Source organism: Acanthochromis polyacanthus, chromosome 20 (genome assembly GCF_021347895.1).
Source record: "Acanthochromis polyacanthus isolate Apoly-LR-REF ecotype Palm Island chromosome 20, KAUST_Apoly_ChrSc, whole genome shotgun sequence".
NCBI classification, from domain to species: domain Eukaryota; kingdom Metazoa; phylum Chordata; class Actinopteri; family Pomacentridae; genus Acanthochromis; species Acanthochromis polyacanthus.
The window spans coordinates 6,802,257-6,822,478 of record NC_067132.1 but is presented as its reverse complement, the minus strand read 5'-3'; the positions used below and the strand labels follow the sequence as shown (position 1 = coordinate 6,822,478).

Genomic DNA, 20,222 nt, shown 5'->3' with positions numbered 1-20,222 from the left:
ATAAGCATTCAGGGAGTTTAGAAGTATTTGGATAATTTTTAAGGATCACTTCACGATCTGTGTTTCAACAGTAGGCAGCAGTCCCCATTTCACTTCACAAAGTCAAAGTTAAGTGAACAACTAAATTTAGCTTTGTTTTACTTGCTAATTTGCTGTTTACACACCAGCAAAGGTTATTGATTCTACGTCTACTTCTTCTACATGATGCTTCTTGGTTAATTTGAATAAGTGGCTGGTTTCTGCATTGTAACATCCTGAGTATTTACTATTTTCTGACATCACTCTCTATACACAGGAGCAGTATCACACTAGCAGTTTTCATACCAACCTGTTAGTTAAACTTAATTTCTTCTCTTCATTTTCCACCATGCCCGCTGTTTTTTTCTCTGTATTGTACTCATGAATAAGAGCCTGAAAGATTTATTTTTGCTCAAGCTGAAACCTTTTTAATTTGAATTGTTTTGCTTTCAGTTTTTGCATCTTTGCATTGACTTTCCAGCAGTCATGTCAGCTGTAATATTCTGAATCTGCCTGAAAATGTAACTTTCATTATTTGAATTATCTGAAATACACTTCTCACATGAGTAAATTTATACCAGTCTGTGCATGAGGATGATTAGCTTAGTTTTTCTTAGCATGAAGAGACAGTACAAAACTTTGTCCTTCAGAAGCAAGAATATGAAAATGAAAAGTTGTGGTTTCACATTGATTCACTGTAACCTTCCCGTAGCAGGTACACATGTGTTTCTTACTGAGCTTCAGATGTATTTATCACTGAAATTTTAGCCCCTTCTTCCAAGCAAAATGATATTTTCTTTTTGTATTTAACTGGTCATCTATGCAAGAAGAGAGCTGGTCAGAAGCAAAGTGAAAGAACTCTATACATGTCCAGTTTCCTGAAGGGAGGTAATCAAACGATAAAACTCTGACTAGACTTCTCTCCCTCCAGCTGACTCCACCAAGCCCAAGACCACCACCACCACCCGCAGCGCCGTTTCCACCACTACCGCCTCTCGCACTCGACCCACAGCATCCAAACCAGCCACACCGTCCTCCACCACAGTAGCAGAGAAGAAGCCCTTGGTGCCCCGCGCCCCTCGGACCACTTCTTCTACCACAGCTACCACCACAAACACCACCTCCAGGCCTCGCCCCAGCACAGCACCGACCCCTGACATCCGCAATGCCCGCTCTAAGATCGGCTCTACGGACAACATGAAGCACCAGCCTGGAGGAGGGAAGGTAGGTCCTCCATCTGCATATTTAACTCCTCTGGCATGTCTTGTCTGACTCTGAAGGACTCTGATCTAACAAAACGTCTACCATGGCTGCAGGTTCTCTAATTGAACATGCTGCACTCGCTTCTGGTGGTTCCCTGTAGTTCTTCTTCACACTATTTCTCCTCAACTTCTTGATGGAATAACCTCTGCACCTTAGTGCACCTGTTAGCATAAATCACACCTTTGCACATTCACGCTACTCTTGATACAGTCTCTGTTTGTTTTCTCTTTCACCGTCTTTGGCTCTGTTGCTTGGTTTTCAGTCAAAGCTTTCATTATTTTTCCATCTCTTCCTCTGGGTGTTCATCTATTATCATCACACTCCTTTCCCAAACACAGAGCCAATTTTGTTCTTGCTTTTGTAGTTTTGCCTGTTGTTTTCTGAATTCTAACAACATTGAACTCACCAAAATAGCTTCCAAGACTTGAGATCAGGTGGACATCGCTACAAAGAAGTCCAACATTCAGCTGACAGATAGACAGCACTTTATTTATGCGAGAACTATACCAGAAATATCCTTTTATAAGGATGGATCAGATCAAGTTGACTAACCTGGTGATTTAAGACCACTGGGCTGCTCGTGCTTCCTACTCTGTTGCCATGTTAACTGGTTAGATAGTTCTAGTTCAGGGGTCAGCAACCCGCGGCTTCGGAGCCGCATGTGACTCTTTTATCCCTCTGTAGCGGCTCCCTGTAGCTTTGGAAAATAAATAATCAGTAGGCTATTTAATTAAAATTTCTTTTATTTTAGATTGCTAATTTTTAAATTTTAATTCTAAATTTGAAGATTATGGTGATCTTGTAACATCAAAATAAAACGTCTTAATTTTTTGTCTGTCAAAATATGCGTCCCAGCCGTCAGTCTCCGACACTCGCCGGCCTGCGTGTATTCATTTGGAGTCCTGTTGATCTTCGGATCCCAGTGTTTGCTCTACATTCATTTAGCAGTGTCGGGCCACCATTCCTAAATCATAGCCGTCGCTCCTTCAAATTTCTTTCTGTTTTTATTGTCGCAAATACACCACCACCGCACGTCTCCACCTTCACAGCAGAGTCCTGCATTGTGTCGGGTACTCGTGTGTACTAAGGTAAACTATGGATAATTGTCTTTCTCAGTATCTACTCTTTGATATGTCAGGTTAATATGACGTTACTCGCGAGAGCACAGCTCGATGTCACGTCCAGCATCCAGGCAGCAGGTCAGAGAGTCAGAGGAGTGTCGTCTTGCAAAATAGGGCAGCGACTTACCGGAGAAAAGTTATTAGCTTAAGATAAATAGATAAATAGATTTTACAAGTTAACCCTTTATGCTTCAGTGCGTCGTAGGTGTACCGCCGGCGGTACACCTACTAATTTGCATAGGAATTTCAAGAATGTCCGACGGCTGCAAACCCGATTATACAAACACTATACGCCGATGGAAAGCTTAGATTCTCATGAATCCGCCGGTATAAACCACTTTCAGATGCGATTACCACAGCGGGTGAGAAAAACACATTTGTCCGACAAAAACAAATATTCATCCATCCATTCTCTATACACGGCTTCAACGCACACAGCGCGACTCACATTTCCGGGTTCATTATTACACACAGAAAAAAAGATTCCACAAAAAACGGCCATAATCCAACCTTTTACATCCAGACGACACAAGCCACTAAACTATTTTGTCCAAAACATGTCCTGAAGTCGGTATAAAATCCACGAATCGGTCGTTTTCAAGGAAATGCACCTCGCCATGTGCGTCCAATATTCCCTGTATTTTTCGTCATTTTTTTAATTTAAAAATAGAATATTAGCGATTTTTTGTACTGAAAACGGCTGGAATTGACTGAAGCTTAAAGGGTTAAAGTAGTTAAGTTTGAAGTGTTCATTTCCGAAACATTGTTATTCATTACCGTTACATTTTTTTTCATTACCGTAATGTACATTTTTTGATGAATTTTTACAGTTACATTAATTAATTATTCATAACTTCTAATCTTTTAATTAAATGTGAAAAAGCCTTTTCACTATTGTGTTATTGTTTTTTCAGTGCAATGTTTATATACAAAAACACAATGAAAATCGATGTAAAAAATTGTTTCCATGTTACGGAGATGAAATAAATGTACAAAAATAATATGATTTGTTAGTAATAGATATTTTTTGTGGTACCCACTACCCTTGATCACAAGAAAGTCTTTGTTGTCAAAAAAGGCAAAAAAAAGTTTTGTTCTTTCATATTTCGTAATTAAAAACATGTTACGGTAATGAATTTATTTCCTCAAAGTCTCAAGAAAAACGTCTGAAAATACCTAAAAAATGTGAATATAGTTTCTAATTTCAAACTGAATAATGACATGAGATCCTATTTTATAAAAAGAGGTGGAAAAATTGTGTAATTAATGTTTTTTCAATTTTGCTAAAAGTTGTACCATGTTCGTGAGAATCACCCCCTTCCCCTTTACAGTCCCATCCATTTCAGATAAAAGCATAAAAAGGTTTCATCATTTCCTGCAACCAAAACAAAAAGAAACTCCAGACAAATAAGACTCCAATCTTATTTTAAGCAGAAATTTCAGTCTAAATCAAATTTTGTTTGAGAAAACTCCAAGGATTTTAATTTTTACTGTAAAGTTATGTTGGCTAAAGTGTCAGTTCCTGATCTCTTAGATGGCAAATAACGATAGATCAACCCCTGCTACAGATTTAGTTCATAATCCATAGTAGACATGGTGCTATAGTGGCGTAAGTTCGTCAACTAATTTGCAGTATTGCAAACAGTCAAATCCCCTGACAGTGTTTTAAGGACCCTGCAATGCTTGGCAGTTGGACTTCTTTTTAGGGATATCACTGCAATTCCTTCTCTATCATACTAATCCCCTCCATACAAAGCCCTGTTTACTCTTCGGCCTCCTCTCCTGTGTTGTTCTGAGGTGTTGTCGTTGACCCAGGTGGGCTTGTCTCCCCAGGTGTCATCTGCCTCTCAGAACAGGGGCGTCGCCTCCAAAGAAACCAGAGTGAGTTCAATCCTTCCACCCCCACCACATCTCACGTTTCCGTCTATGTTGATTTATTTACTGTTTTCTTTTCACCACTTCTCATGTTTTTTCTTTGTTTTTATAAAGTGAATTATAAAGCCAGACTGGAAGCTACCTTGACAAAGCACTTATGATATCTTCTATCTATCTACACATGGTTCAAACACTTGGTCGCTATGTTTTACCACAGCAGTCACTCCCATTCTCAACATGGATTCATGGTAATACCACCAGAGAATACATTACAACTGCATGAGCGAAGCGTTTGTCTGCAAGTTGGGTGGTTTTGACGGAGACATCAGTTCTCATAGTTAATTAACACACATTAAGCCCTAAAGGTAATACCTTTGACCTGAGCTTATAGAGGCTCATCTGTGCTGGTTTGGGATTCAGCCTTGAGTGTTGGTGTTTCCTTCAGCTGTGACAAATGGTATTAGAATCACAGACAGCTGACTGTAACTCTACCTAAGACCATCCTTACCCTACATCTACCCTAGTTCCACTTCATTTAGCTGGAGCCATTCAGGACAGCTGCTGGTTCTGGTTATTTGGTAACGTCAGATTGGAGAAACCTACGTCTCTGCCACTTCTAGGGTTCATAATATCTCTGTTCAGATGTAAAACTCTAAAGGACATCATTCTGGTAAAACAAAGATGTAGCCTGTAGTTTCCTACAGGCTACATCAAAAATATCACTAAGTTGATTATTAAAGTCATTGAACACTGTGTCTAACTTAATGGTACTGCAGTATACACTTATAAAATTATTCTGCATGTACAAACCCAACAATATCACAACATAACCCTCTGAACACCAAAACCCTCCCACAGGTTATCCTTAGAAACCGTGCAAACAAAGATAATCGTTGAATTTTCAACGAATAATTATGGTTGATGTCCAGTTTCATCTGGAATATCAACCAAAACTCATCTTAAAATCATCACCTTGATGTGTGTTTTTGTATTAATATTATTATCATTAGGGTGTCTCATTTCACACTGCGGCAGACCAGTAAGGTGGTATTTACTGGTGGAACCATGGGTCGTGCTCTTGTCTCTGAACTTGTCGATCCTGCTGATTGGTCAAGAAGAGGAAAAAAGAATATGTGCTAGCTCTAGCAGGCTAACCTGTCATAATGTCAGTCTGTGTTTAGTCCTAGTATGCTAACAAACCATTTTGTTTCCATGTTCTACGTTTTCTAAGGGTCTCCAGCATTCTTCTGATTGAAGACAGGTGTTTATATGTTGTGTTGCATGTTTTGTAAAACTGGCTCTGTGTGGCCTTCAGTAGCTTCTACTTTCCTCTTCCCTACGGTTGGATACAACGTCATTTAAATACCTCACAGTCCCTTTTTATTTCTGTCACAACATGCAGTATTTACCATTTCAGACAGCTTCACTGCAGGTTCACCTTATTAGTAGTCAAGTTGCCCAGGAACCTTGCTCCCTCCTCCTGTCCTTTCCTTTCTAACCCAACCTGCAATGGTGACTTCTTCTCCTCCACACTCCTCATTTCCTGTCCATTCTCTCTTCTCTTCTCTTCTCTTCTCTTCTCTTCTCTTCTCTCCTCTCCTCTCCTCTCCTCTCCTCTCCTCTCCTCTCCTCTTCTCTCCTCCTCTCCTCCTCCATCTCTCCTGTCATCCCTCCCCTCCTCACCCCTCTCTGTTCTCCTCTCCCATCTTGCTGCTATGCTGTGTCCATGTAGGTTCAGATAGTCTCCAAAAAGCTGGACTTCAGCCACGTCACGTCACGCTTGGGCTCCAAGGACAATATGAAGCATGTTCCTGGTGGAGGGAATGTAAGTACTGTCTGGCCCTCAATCAGAGCTCTGGCCAGTTAGTCCAGCAATCTGACAGAAGAACAGAGCTACCGTGATTTTCATCTCTTAATTGATGTTAATCAAATGGAAAAAGATAACAAATCAAACTCCAGAACGGAACAGCAACGCTGTGCTGCTCTCACTGGACTCCTGGAAATGGAGGGAAGTAGTGAGACATTGGACAGCATGCTAGCAAGCTGAATGTTCCTTTCCTAGAGCCGCTTCAGTCCCCTGCTTCTTGAAACTCTTCCTGTGTTGTCCTGCCTGTCACTAACTTACTAAATCCTAGTAGTCAAGCAAACCCACTCCACTGGCCTCTGTCCAGCTCTATGAGGACACAAACACCCTGACTGGGGCCAGTTTGGGATTTCTGGTGTCCTGAAATGATGCTATCCTGTCCTGAGCTGCTTCTTCTAGTGTTTTCTTGTCTTCAGTTCTAAAGAAGTTCACTTCAATAAAATGCATAGTTCTCTGCAACCAGCGTTTGGTAACTGCCCCATATGATGGATGCCACAAGATTCTTTACTGTTTTCACTGAGATCACAGTTTTTGTAACGGTTGTAATTGGGGTTTATGTTTTTTAAAATGAATTACAAATCATTATGTTTAAACCCCAGCTCAGCATTTATCTTAACTCTTGATAGAAAACCTTTTGTGACTTTGAACAGGTGCAGATACTGAACAAGAAGGTGGATTTGAGCAAGGTGACATCAAAGTGTGGCTCCAAGGACAACATCAAGCACAAGCCTGGTGAGCTTGGAAAGGATGGATTAAGATACCATGTAATTACATGAGCTCTGACCAACTGCTCTTCAGTAAAAGAGGGGTGGTGTGAAATCTGTTCTCCTCTATCAGCTGCTCCTGACCATGCAAGCTTGTGTCTGTTCATGTATATGTCAGGGTAGAGACTGCGATTTGGTAGAATTGGAGTTTCCACCAGTAGAGATTGCGATTGGAGTCTCTACCAGTAGAGTTGGAACTTTAAATCTGACCCCTGACCCTAACCTTAACTGACCCTGACCTTTTAATCTAACCCCTGCCCTGACCCCTGACCCTAACCTTAAAAGTCGAACCTTAGCCCTGACAAATCTGTACTGGTAGGATTGGAGTTTCTAATGGTAGAGACTCCAATCGCAATCTCTACTGGTAGAAACTCCAATTCTACCAAATCGCAGTCTCTACCATGATATATACAGGGATAAGAATTTTCCGCGGATTTTATCATTGCCAGGGTCATTCTTGTGAATCGTCTAAATTCGAGGACAACATTTTTTTGGGGGGGTGAGGTATGTTTATGGTCGGCGAGTCGTAATATCGAACGGCTGCTAATATCCACCGCGCTGAATGCTAGCCGCCACTCAGTGAGAGCAGTCATGTACAGTACTGTAATCGAATCACCATGAAGTGTAGAGTCAGAAGGCGGGTGTAACTGACGACAGAGGCGCGACGATTCTGACAGGATACGTCAGCCTATTCGTTGCGCTGATTGGTTGTATACCTACCCAATTGCTGCAGAGTGATTTGATAGACAACCTTTCAGCCCGCCTCCCTCCCTGCCGAGCGTGCCTAGACCCTTGCATCGTAACAAGCCCTTCGTCTGCAACAGGAGAAGGCTGTTGGCAGGGCACAGGAGAAGAGAGGACAGGAGCAAGCAGCAAAGATGGAAAGACTGTCACACAATAAGTCAGAAAAGAGAAAAGCTGCAGAGAAACTGATCCAATTGGCTGCAAAGAGGAAAAAGAAATCTTTGCAATGAACCATGAGTGCATTTGAACAGAATGATGCAGCTTGTAAATATGTTAGTTGGAACAATGTGTAGATGTGTGTGTGTGTGGCTATAAAATCTCAGAAACATTGACTGGAGTATAATCTTTCATGTGTGTGACTATTAATTAAGAATGAAATCTCAAATATTATTTGACTTATTGGTTAGTTGAGAGGAAGAGAACATTGACTGTAGTACAATCTCTCTCATGTGTGTGACTCTGCATTGAGAATGAATTCTCAGAAATATTATTTGACTTCTTGGTGAGGTGAGAGGAAGAGAATATTGAGAAAGGTAACTTAATTTATTTTACATAGTTATGTTAGCCATTTGATTTACCTACACTGCTAGTAATGTTAGCGAACTGAGAGCATAGTCCCTATCACCATGACATTTAGAAATAATTTTGGACCAGATTGATATATATTAAATTGTCCTGGACTCGTCTGGGGGCCGCAATTTTCAGCTGAAAATATTTTTTCTCATTCTCATCCCTGTATATACAATCTTAAAACTGATTCCTTATGTCCTGCAGGGGGTGGCGATGTGAAGATCGAATCCCACAAAATGAGCTTCAGGGAAAAGGCTCAGTCCAAAGTGGGCTCTATGGACAATGTGAGCCATTCTCCTGGTGGAGGAAACATCAAGGTGAGATTATCACACAGTCTGACTAGAAGTAACTCTACTTTGTCCTGTGTACTGAAGCTGAGATCTGCTCAACATCTGTTTTTCAGCCAGCCAATCTCAGTGCAGATTCCACAGTCCGTTAGCAAATGGGAATTCAGATACACTTCCTGCTTACTGTCATTATGAAGCACATTTTAAAAGCTGGAGAGTTGTATCCAATGTTGATTGCAGTTTTGTGATAGTTTTTCCTCCATGCTCCTACTGGAGTTGGTCATGATGACAATGAAGTGTGTGTTGCGTGACTAATCCTTGTCATTTAACACATAAAATACATCTGAGCCGGTGTGTTCAGATGAAAGTATTCCAGTACTGAATTCCGTGCTATGACTATAAAACATGTCTGGCTGCTCATCTTTTCAAAGGCCCTGAAAACTTTATTTAAGATCAATTAAGTGTGTCTGACAATATGAAATAGACACAACTAAATGAGCCAATAGCACGTTTTTATGAAACATCCTAACGTAGTATTTATAGAATGTGTTTCACTCACAGACTGTATGGGATATTTTAATCAGATCTGCCTGACCGGCGCCAAACAATCCACCCAGGATCATTGTTTCCTGCTGTGCATGTACACTTGATAAGCGAAGTCTGTGTTTAACTTGAATTAACTGATATTGTCTGTGAATGTATCTTCATGATGTCACATAATAACCAGTGATGTCTATTGAAAGACAGAGAAGCAGCATGTATGTTGTCCATGTCAGGCTTCAAAGTTTCATTGTTGGAACCAGTTAGAGCTCTTTCTGTGAATGGGTCTCCATGCTCTGCACCAACACGAACCTTACTAAAATAATAGTAAATGATCTAAATCAGAGGATACAGTGTTTGGTCAAATGGAGGAGGTATTTTGCAGCGAATTTTTTATGTCAGGTGCATGGAATTGAAAACTTCCCACACTGCTTCTCTGCTTGGTTCTAAGTTATTACTGGAACAGTTCTGTGTACGTACACTATTCTTCAAAACTCTGGGGTCGCCCAGACGAAAACTGTCACTTTTATTCATGTGCTAACATAACTGCACAAAGGTTTTCTAATCATCAATTAGCCTTTCAACAGCATTAGCTAACACAATGTAGCATTAGAACACAGGAGTGATGGTTGCTGGAAATGTTCCACTGTACCCCTATGGAGATATTCCATGAAAAATCAGCCGTTTCCAGCTAGAATAGTCATTTACCCCATTAGCAATGTCTACACTGGATTTATCGTTCATTTACTGTTATCTTCATTGAGAAAATATTGCTTTTCTTTCAAAATAAGGAACCTTTCTAAGTAACCCCAAACGCTTTAACGGTAGTGTAAATGTTGTCCTTGTTCAGTTTAATGACTGCAGGAGCTTGAAAGTGGTTCTTGTTGTGCATATAATGCACAGACTGAACTGTCTAGAAATGTGGCTAAAACAGCAGCAAACATTCAGGTATGGGTCTAAATCACTTTCCTTTCTGAGAATAAAAATCATCTCAGCATGAATCTGTTGAGTGGAGCTCTCACAGACGGTGGTTGTCTGATGGACGCTGTTGCTGTTCCTTCATTTCCTGTGTCTTCATGTTAATATCTAAAATGTGTCATATGAGGATCTGTGTAAGAGGAGAAAACAGTCTCAGGCTTTTCATGCTCGTCTTGTTCCACCACTGTGTTCATAATGACATCTAGAAGGTGCTGGTTGCCTTCAAGCTACAATCACAGATGATATCTGCAACTTTTCATCAGCCAGAAACAGCTCAAACCCTCCACCTGTAATCAGCTCCCTTTCTTCTGACCTTTAGTCCTCCTCTTATGAGATCATGCAGATGCTCCCTGCAGGACACGATCAGCTCACCTCTATCCCACACATTCAGACAGCCAAGTGGAAAAGATCAGCGATACGGATAAAGCAGCCAGAATAGCAGCAGATGCAGCCCTCCATGTTTGATACAGAACACTATGGACCATTTGGATTTCTGAAATACACAAATATATAGAAGTTGCATAATTATGGGATGGATAATGGTGTGAGATGGTCATGCAAACTAATTGATTCGATAATGATGATGTCACCTATCCCCTCAGCCTACGGCAGCCCATCTGTGTCATGACACCTGCATGATCACATCCGTCACTCTCATCCTCATTTGTATTCTGTTGCATGCAGTCATCACTGCTAAGAATAGCACTCACAAAATAGTCGCCTGTCTGAGAGTTTATTTTTAGACTTCATTTGCAGAGCTTTGTAATAGCCTCTTTATGCTAAAAACCCACACATTTACTGCCGTCATCTTATTCTTTTAATTGCTGCGGCGCCAGAGACGGCCCGAATATTCGGATCCATTCGTCTGGTCTCCCAGACGCAAATTTTGCACACTGCCTTCGTTTTGTCTTCAGTTGAACTAAAGAATTCCCAAACAGCAGAGGTCTTCAGCATCTTGTCTTGTGTTTATGCAACGAAGTGAAGCATGACGTCAGAGTCGGCAGTAACCTGGCCATTCGGGTGGTGGTAACAAACACGAATGGATGAGCTGAGATGAGCCGAACACGGCGGGATGAGTCGAAGTGGGCCGAAGGCGAAGGGAAGAGACAAACTCCGAATATTCCTATTTTCGTCTGGGGGGGAGGGGGTGATCACATAGACATATGTGTATATGTTTATGTGATCACACGACGGGATGAGCTGATATGAGCCGATGTGGGCCGAAGGCAGAGGGAAGACAGTAACGCCGGGCCGAATATTCGGATACCAAAATTAATATCCGGATACCGCCGTAGCGAACGAATATTCGGGTCCAGCCCTAGTGTCCAGTGTCTCTAACTCAGAGCAGCGGTGCCTCATTAAGATGAATAAAATAAGATGAACAATAAGATCCTCCTAAAAGTGCTGTTAGACTTTTCTTGCACTATGCCGTGTTCCCTCATCGTATCCTGGTTTAATTCCACACACACCATCCTGCTGCTCCAATTACTCACCAGAACACAATGTGGATCCATCCACTGCTTTAAATAGTTATTTTAAGGAACATTTTCAGAACGGTACACTGGTCTGCTGTTTTAGGAAATTACCTTTTTGTTTAAATTAAAAAAAAAAAAAAAAAAAAAAAGTGACGAACTCCTTTGGTTCTTTCCTTCATTGAGGTATTTACATGGGATTAAAATGTAGAATATGGTTCCTGCTTTCTCTCTGAGAGATGTTTAAGATGTTCTTATTGAGTGTAAATCCATTCAGGCCTCTTTGACTGTGAATTCTCCTGGTTTCATTCTGACCTGTTTTATCGGAAACAGCGGCTCTTACAGTCGCTTTACACTGAATTAGTGACACTGAAGCATCTTTTCAGATGTGTTTAAGGTTTTCTGGTTCTGCACGTTTCACTTTATATCAGCTGTTTTCTACAGGGTGGGCCATAAGTTTCCATACATAGGAAAAATAAATATTTTATGTTGCATGACCGTTTTTATTTATATAATGTGCTCTATATGATTACCGTTGTTTTGAAAACACATATTAATATGTGTTTTCCGCTGTTGATGAACTTGGATTAGCATAGTTGAAGTTCTGCTTGTAATGGCGTTGGTGATACACTCCTTGAGAGGATTTATGTCTCGTATCTTCTCCTGACACCACAATGGCCTTCAAGTGCCCCCAAAGATAGCGTCAAACGCATCTTCTAAGGTATCTGAAACATAAAAAAAATATACATTATACTTTTTCCTATGTATGGAAACGTATAGCCCACCCTGTACTGTGTAATGTGTTTGACTTTTCTATTTGTTTTCTATCATTGCATTCATCGGGCATGAGCTGTTTTTTTGTGTTTTATGCTTCATTTGTTACATTTTGTGATTCCATCTCTCTCCACCATAGTCTGGCTCCAGATCTTTTTTTATCTGTGTTAGATTCTTGTAATGACCAAACATCTGAAAACCTGAATTACTAAATCTCCGTATAGCAGGAGTAGTTCTAGAGTGACAGATTTGGAGCCAGGTTGTTCATCCCCATCTCCACCGATTGACACGCCCTGCTATGTGTTTCTAGGCTGAGGGGGTCCAGGAGACAACAGAGGGGAGTTGGACTCCCCCAAGTGGCAGCCCAGCTCCGGCCCCAGGCCCTGAGCCGGGGCAGGCTGGGGCCCCCACTGCCCAGGAGAATGGGCTGAAGGATGGGGCTCCCTGTGATAGTGAAGGCCTCCGAGAGCCCCAGGCTCTGGACTCATGCATCCCAGAGACAAGTAAGTGTGTGTGTGTTCCAGCTTCATGTTGTCAGTCTGTGGGTTTGATTCTCACTCAGTAGGAGTCAGACAGGACGAGTCGAGGAAACATCTGGAACACAGCATACACTATAATAAATGAACTAACGCTGTATTCTCTCTCCTGAACTGAGACAAACTGACTGCTTCATGTTTTTGAATATCTCTGTGCTGTATTCATGTCTGCAGTCCAAAGCTCCTGATCACACCATCATCTTTTGACTTCTTATCTTGCAGGCATCTAATTCTACTATCCCTCTGCCCTCCTCATCTCCAACCTCCCCCTGAACATCATCGCCTCCCCTCCCCACCTTCTCCTGACTCTATTTTTTGTTTCTCCCTCCCTCCCCTCCCCCCTGTCCTTCTCCCAACCTTTCTGCTGCAGATTGAGTCTTTCAAGCTCAACTTCCGCGAGAATGCTCGCTCTCGCACGGACCACGGCGCTGACATCATCACCTGGCCAGCCACCCAGGACAACAGCCCCCGCCCACACGGTTCCACCTATTCTCTGCACCACCACCACAACCAAAACCACCACCCGACTCCTCGCAGCACCTCCCTCATTGAGTCTCTGACCTCTGCCGGCTGTGTCTGCTCCCCCTCCGCCCCCTCCTTGCTGCATCTTCAGGTGGAGGTCCAGGGGGACGGCAGCAGCTCTGGAAGGGGATCTTGACCTTTCTGGCCCCCTAGAAACCCCTTTTACCTTAAATCTGTTGTTGCAAAGTTCTCAATCATCCTGTCATCATTAAACGCCATCATCAGCACCTCCTCTATCTGGCTGAAGTGACTGTACAGACGATGCTTAGGCCTCAGTGAGAATCTGTGTGAAGGGCAATGAGAGATGGTTGTGGTTTCTCCCAGCCAGGAATCATTGAGTTTTACTTGGATCTCTTTACCCATAGCCTGGTGGTGGACTCTCTGACCCCACATCTTCTCACCTCCACATCCCCAACAACAGCAGCAATCACTTCATTTGTCAACCAAACAGCGTGGAAACCTGACTCACCTCTCACTTCATAGTTTCTCCTCTCCTTGTGACTGTACGGGCCGTTTGTTCCCAGTAACCACTCGCTCTCTGCTTCAGTGACGTCATAGTAGTTCAGTGTCCACATCATCATCACCTCCTCCGTCTTCACCATTACACACCATATACAAGTTGACAAACAAAAAGGTAGACAACATTAGGCTGTTTGACCCATTTAGGCTCTTAACTCTTTATTCTCTGTGTTTGTAATGATGTGTTTGAGTGAAAAAATTGTGTAAAAATGAGCTTTGTTATTCTGTTCGGATCTTATTTTCCATTTCCCTCAAGTTTTCTTCTTTCTTTCCTCTAAGTTCCTTGATTTGAAAACAAGGTTGTATTTATTTATTGTATGTCTTCCTGTATGAGCAATACAGTGGGCCGGTCTTTTTTTTTCCGATAGCACTCAGAAAATCTTAGAAACACGCACAGGTTTTTATAAACCAAGACACGCAGTGAAGAAGGAGATGAGATGCAGATGGAGGGAGGATGCTGAGGAGAAGGTGTGTCCAGTGGTGTGAAACAGAAGCATCTGAAGAGTTTTTCTTTTATGGTAAGAAAGCAAAAGACCTGAAAGCCTTTGAGCTGCAATAGGAGGAGTTTAGTGACGTAGAGAAGCTTCAAGTGAGATGAGGAGGATGTTTAGAAGCTGCAGATGAGAAATGTCTGTGAAGTGGAAGGAGCTGTGTGTCTCATATGTGCCTCCTGTCCTTCTTACCTGAAAACAACATGAGGGGAACAGAATCAAGCCTCAAACTGCTCAGAGCGCGAATATCGCAGTTGACAAAACAGGGAAGTGAAATCCTAGGAGCAACCTGGTATTGCTGTTTTAAGGAGTTCTGTAAATCCAGCTGTCCTGGTAGTTGTGTGTAGTCATGGTTTTGTCCCATTTCAGGTGTTTCTATGAGGGTCATGGTAGCATGCTGATTAAAGCTTCAGCTGAGTCCAGAAACATCTCTAGTACTGTGTGTTCTTGTTGGAGTGTTGACTTTGGAACATGACGTGGCTTTGTCCTCTTCTCTTGTAGCAATGTATTCGACTGTTGCCTCAAATTGCCTTTATAATGCATGACCAGATAACAGAATATCATGCCCAGAGCTGAAAGTGCATTATGACTCAAAATGTTGTGGTTTGGTCTTATATGTATATCTCTGGGGCAGTCTTAGACGGCGGACTTTTAATGGAAATGGACAAAAGAAAGGAGTGTAGAATAGCTGTAGTTTGGCTTTTTAGTACTGATTCCACAGCTTCGATGTAGGTGCAAGTTTGTATTCACTGACTCTATGGTCCAGACACACTGAGATCTACTGCTTACAGGATGGTTTTTTAGAATTTTTTTAGTAAAGTATTATCCCCATAATTTATCAGCTACAGTAATCATCAGCTCTGTCAAATTAATTGTGGTCGTTTTTCACTCTGTGTTTCTGCCTGGTCCATCTCCTTAGAAGAATAGCTTTAGCTGCGACTTATTCCAGTGTGTCCTCCAGCCAGCTGCTGACTGTCTGCTGTGGGTTCATCAGAGCATTTTCCACTCAGAGCAGCTGCTTGTTGCTTTGTCAAAACACAAGAGAGTGGTGACAGTGAAAAATACAGAGAGTGGTCTGAAAGATGCTAAGGAGCTCTGTGTTCTTCACTTATTGATCAGGAACCACCTGATCAAAGATGTTGGATATGTGCTATACAGTTTTCAAAAATAAAAGTACTAATGATTCACAGAATTACTTCTAACACAAGATAAAACGGGATACTGCCAGTTCCTCTCGTGTTACAAAATCAGTGTAAAACAGAAGTTCATTTCTAAAACAAAGTCAGGAATATAACTTCATAGGAGAGAAAAAAAACAATTTATTGGATTTTATATTTACAGCTTTACAATCCCCCTCTGGAGATAACATTAAAACAACAAAAACACTTGAGTTTTTTTCAAATAAATCGGACCTTACTAATGATCCGTAGAAAAATTTTGATGAAACTAAACTGCACCTTAATGCTTTACTAGATCAGAGGGTTGACTGTGATGGAGTGCTGGTGTTTAACTAGAAAATTAACCCTTTATGAATAAATGATCCGAATTGATTTCATGGTTAATGAGTTAACACATGACATAAACTAAGCAATAAACTGCCTTCTTTTTCACTGTTAACCAACTCAGTCATTATGTTGATCACACTGGAATCTCCTTGAACAAAAGGCTGTTTTGTCTGGCAGAAAAGGGCAATGATTTCTAATGACTGTCTTTGCAAAGTGGGAGTGTTTCTCATGCAGATGTTGGAGTGTTGCTAAAAGAGCATCGATAGTCTTTGTGTGTGTCTTCAAGCTAAATTCTTCCTCGTGCCTGTCCTCAACTAAATTGCAGCTTGGCTTTGACCCTAGAGTTTTTACTGACCACTACTTATGAGATTGCACATGGATGTATATAAATACATTATTGCTGATGCACTCTTTATGGCCCTAAAGTACAAGGACTAAACTAAGGACAACAACAACAGTGGAGGGTGGTGAGCAGGGGGGTTTTAAATTAATGGTTTTAAGGGGAGGTTTTATCATGACCGTTATGGCTATTATTTGACTATTAGTATGACAAATTGAAAAAGTTTGCCTTTTTCATTAGAAAGGGGCCACTGAAGTGAAAGAATGTCTTTTGAGATATATTGTACTAAAGACGCAACACTTTTGTATATGTATTTATGGTTGTGTTCCTGTAGCCTCGTGGTGGTTGTGCTCTCTGGGTCTGAAGGGGTTATACGTCTGATCTGCAGCAGCCAGATTCACCAACACATTTATGCAGGATGAAACCCCAACTCTTCAAATCTCACACAAACTGATTATATTTAAAGTGCTGTAACAGCAGCAGCTTCATTTAGAAATGCTGATCAGGAAATATAGAGCTGTTCGTTAATTAAGACACTTAACAGAATCTGTTGTGCACACGATTAAATCATGCCACAAGCCCAGTCTTAAGAGATGGAAATAATGTTCTGATTAGCTGGAAAACTTTTCGACAAGTATTTGGTGACCTATGATGAGAGAATAAAGCTGAGTGGGAAAGAAGCTAACGTACCTGAATTACATGATGCTGTGTCTCACAGTGACACAGGGAATTGTTGAAGCAGGCCCTAGTTGCAGATAAGAGGCCTGTCATTTGGGAGTACTGCTTTTCAAAGAGCAGCAACCTGCCTCAGAGGGGGCCTAACACTCTTTGTTTGAGGTTAAGAAGACGAACTGTAGCTGTCAGGTTTGGCTTGTGTAGTAGATGCTCCTCAGAAACCTGGTGGAGCACTGTAGAGCTTCATCTACTCCTACCACACTCATACAGACATGCAAGTGTAACTCTAGCTAACCAACGCCTGCTGCACCTGCAGAGCATGCTGAGAAACAACAATGGGATATGTTAGGTAGATTTATTATGTCATTTGCAGAACCTCCTTATTGTTTTTTGTGTGTTTTTTTCATTAATTTGAATTTTATTTTTCGGTTTGGAAAAAGTGTTTATTGTGATTACTTGTTAATTAGTGATGTGATTATTAAACATGAAATAAATTGGACTAAAACTCTCATTTGTGTTAAGGTTCCTTGTGTTTCAGATTGTTTCAGAAACATGGTGGTCTTCAGTAGTAAGGTTATAATTGTTAACGAAATAACGAAAACTAGAAATGAAAGCACATTTTCGTTAACTGAAATAAAAATAAAAATGCAGCTTTTTTAGTAAACGATAACTAACTGAAACTGTAATATAGTCCTTACAAAACTAACTCCCTCCGTCGAATCGCCACCTTATCGCGGTGGAGGGGTTTGAGTGTCTCGGTGATCCTGGGAGTTATGTTGTCCAGTGCATAAGCCCCTGGTAGGGTCTCCCAAGGCAAATTGTTACTGGGGGAGAGACCAGACAAAGAGCGATTCAGAAAAGCCTGATGAAAGCACGAAGAGGTGAAGCCGTTACCTCACTCAACACAACACTGCATATATCGCTTTTTTACCTCTATGCCCTTGTTAATCAGTCGTGATTAATTAATTACAAAGCCTTTAATTAGATAGATTCATTTTTTAATTGTGTCCTTCCACTAATATTTATCTTACTTGGTTAATGTCATTTTTGCTCCTGGACCTCATATGTTACATAATGTTAGCTGGAAATCAATATTTTGCGAATGCCTATTTAACTTGTAAAATATATTTATCTTAAGCTAATAACTTTTCTCCGGTAAGTCGCTGCCCTATTTTCCAAGACGACACTCCTCTGACTCTCTGACCTGCTGCCTGGACATTGAGCGGTGTTCTTGCGAGTAACGTGTATTACCCTGTCATGAGTATTTTTGACTCAAAGACGTGTCTTTCTTGGAGTGGAGCTTTAATATACAGGCTTGCCATTCTTGAGTACAAAACGATGTGAAACTACAGGCGTTGCTTCTCCAGGAGTAAAACAAAAAAAGGCACGAAACGTGTGGGAATCGGAAGCTCCGTGTTGTTTCTCTGCATCAATTTGCGCTCTCATGTCACAGGGGAAAACCCCAGCAACACATCCGGTGGAGTGATACGGCAAAATAAGAGCGGTAATTTCACAATAAAACTATATTAAAATGCATTGAAACACGCCTGAAAGGCAGAACAATTTATTTTCCAAAGTTACAGAGAGCCACAACAGAGGGCTGAAAGAGCCGCATGCGGCTCCGGAGCCGCGGGTTGCCGACCCCTGGGCTAGATATAGTTGGGCTAACCTCCACGCACAACAAGGGTTCTGGAACCAGAATCCTGGAGAGGGGTTGGACTCTCTCCTACTCCGGAGTTGCCCAAAATGAGAGGCGCCGGGCGGGTGTGGGGATACTCACAAGCCCCCGGCTTAGCACTGCTTTGTTGGAGTTCTCCCCGGAGAACGAGAGGGTCACCTCTCTGCAACTTTGTGTTGCGGAGGGGAAAACTCTGACTGTTGTCTGTTCTTATGCGCCGAACAGCAGTTCAGAGTATTCGGCCTTCTTGGAGTCTCTGGGTGGTGTCCTGGAAGGGGTACCGCCCGGGGATTCCATAGTTCTCCTGGGAGACTTCACCGCTCATGTGGGCAACGATGGAGAAACTTGGAGGGGGGTGATTGGGAGGAACGGCCTGCCCAATCTGAACCCGAGTGGTGTTTTGTTATTGGACTTCTGTGCTAGTCATAGATTGTCCATAACAAACACCATGTTTGAGCATAAGGCTGCTCATAAGTGTACCTGGTACCAGAGCACCTTAGGCCAAAGGTCGATGATCGACTTTATAGTTGTATCATCAGACCTGCGGCCATATGTTTTGGACACTCGGGTGAAGAGAGGAGCAGAGCTGTCAACTCATCACCACCTGGTGGTGAAAAGTTAAAGCCTAAACCTTCCTAATCTTTTATAAAGTACGAAAACATGTCTGGTTAAGTGAAGCCATCATTATTTCTGCAGAGCAACACAGCTGCTGAGCCAGTCGACCAAACAAGATTAAAGTTTCAAATTTACCCAGCAAGTTTAAATATTAGGGTTGAGACCCCACATTCTTACGTGTTCTTGGGAATTTATCTGAGTGATTTAAATATAATGTCAAAAACAACATCATATGAAATATGAGAAATCACCTGGACTTCTCTTCTAGCTTCTTGAAGATGTTTCTCCCTCATCTAAGAGACTCCCTCAGTTCTAACTCACTGATTGGGAGTTTCAGAGTTTATAGTCCCTCCAGCTTACATGGCTGATGGACCACTAACAACCAGGGCTTATCTGTCTCCAGGTGTGAATGTTGTGAAACCAGGTTTCCACCAACAAAGACAGCAATCGTCTTGATGGGGCTGCCAGTTCACACAACAAAGGACGTGAAGTTGCCGTGTCAGGAGTGACTCAGGATGTTAAGTCACTAAACTTAATGGTTAAACCAGGGTATGTACCATCTCTACAAGCAGGACATAGCTTATGACCAGTAACGGGAAGTAGTCTATGGTGGCTAAAGTAAGCTGTGAATATATACAGTAGCGCTATATGTTAAATCAGAAACACAGACAGACACTGACCTCTAGTGGCTAAAAGAAAATTAGCCAAAGATGATTCAGTCTACCTGGGCTCTATCTGGCATTTCATCAGCTATTGTAGCACACAGTGAACGGAGCACAGGACATACTGTGTGTTTACTGTCACATGTCTCTGTGTATTTAATATCAGACAGTAGTTTTCAAAAAGGAAGTAATTCCTTAAGTTTTTTTTTTAAAGATTTTGTGCTTGTTTTTTAATTATTTTGTTTCCAGAATAAGATGCAGCTTTGTTGTTCACAAAGTAGATTCCTGTGCACATGCAGCTTTTATATCACCCATCACCTTTCATCTACTGTCACACCTGTATGCACACCTGGATAAACAGGTACACTCACTGTGGTCTGCAGTAGTGGTTAAGCCTACTCAGTAATCA

At 41.7% G+C, this 20,222-nt stretch overlaps 1 protein-coding gene across 13 annotated transcripts in view; it reads left to right on the top strand.

The window, feature by feature from the left end:
* LOC110954165 (microtubule-associated protein 4) overlaps positions 1–17,369 on the top strand; it is a 178,409-nt gene extending 161,040 nt beyond the window's left edge. For 8 of the 13 annotated variants that reach the window (XM_051940808.1, XM_051940802.1, XM_051940804.1 and 5 more), the window contains 6 exons: positions 950–1,242; positions 4,236–4,283; positions 6,010–6,102; positions 6,792–6,873; positions 8,424–8,536; positions 13,177–17,369. In XM_051940808.1, coding sequence (XP_051796768.1) covers positions 950–1,242; positions 4,236–4,283; positions 6,010–6,102; positions 6,792–6,873; positions 8,424–8,536; positions 13,177–13,464 — 917 coding nt within the window. In that variant the 3' untranslated portion in view covers positions 13,465–17,369. The other 5 variants (XM_051940805.1, XM_051940803.1, XM_051940801.1 and 2 more) reach the window with 5 other exon arrangements.
* The last annotated feature ends 2,853 nt before the right edge of the window (positions 17,370–20,222 follow it).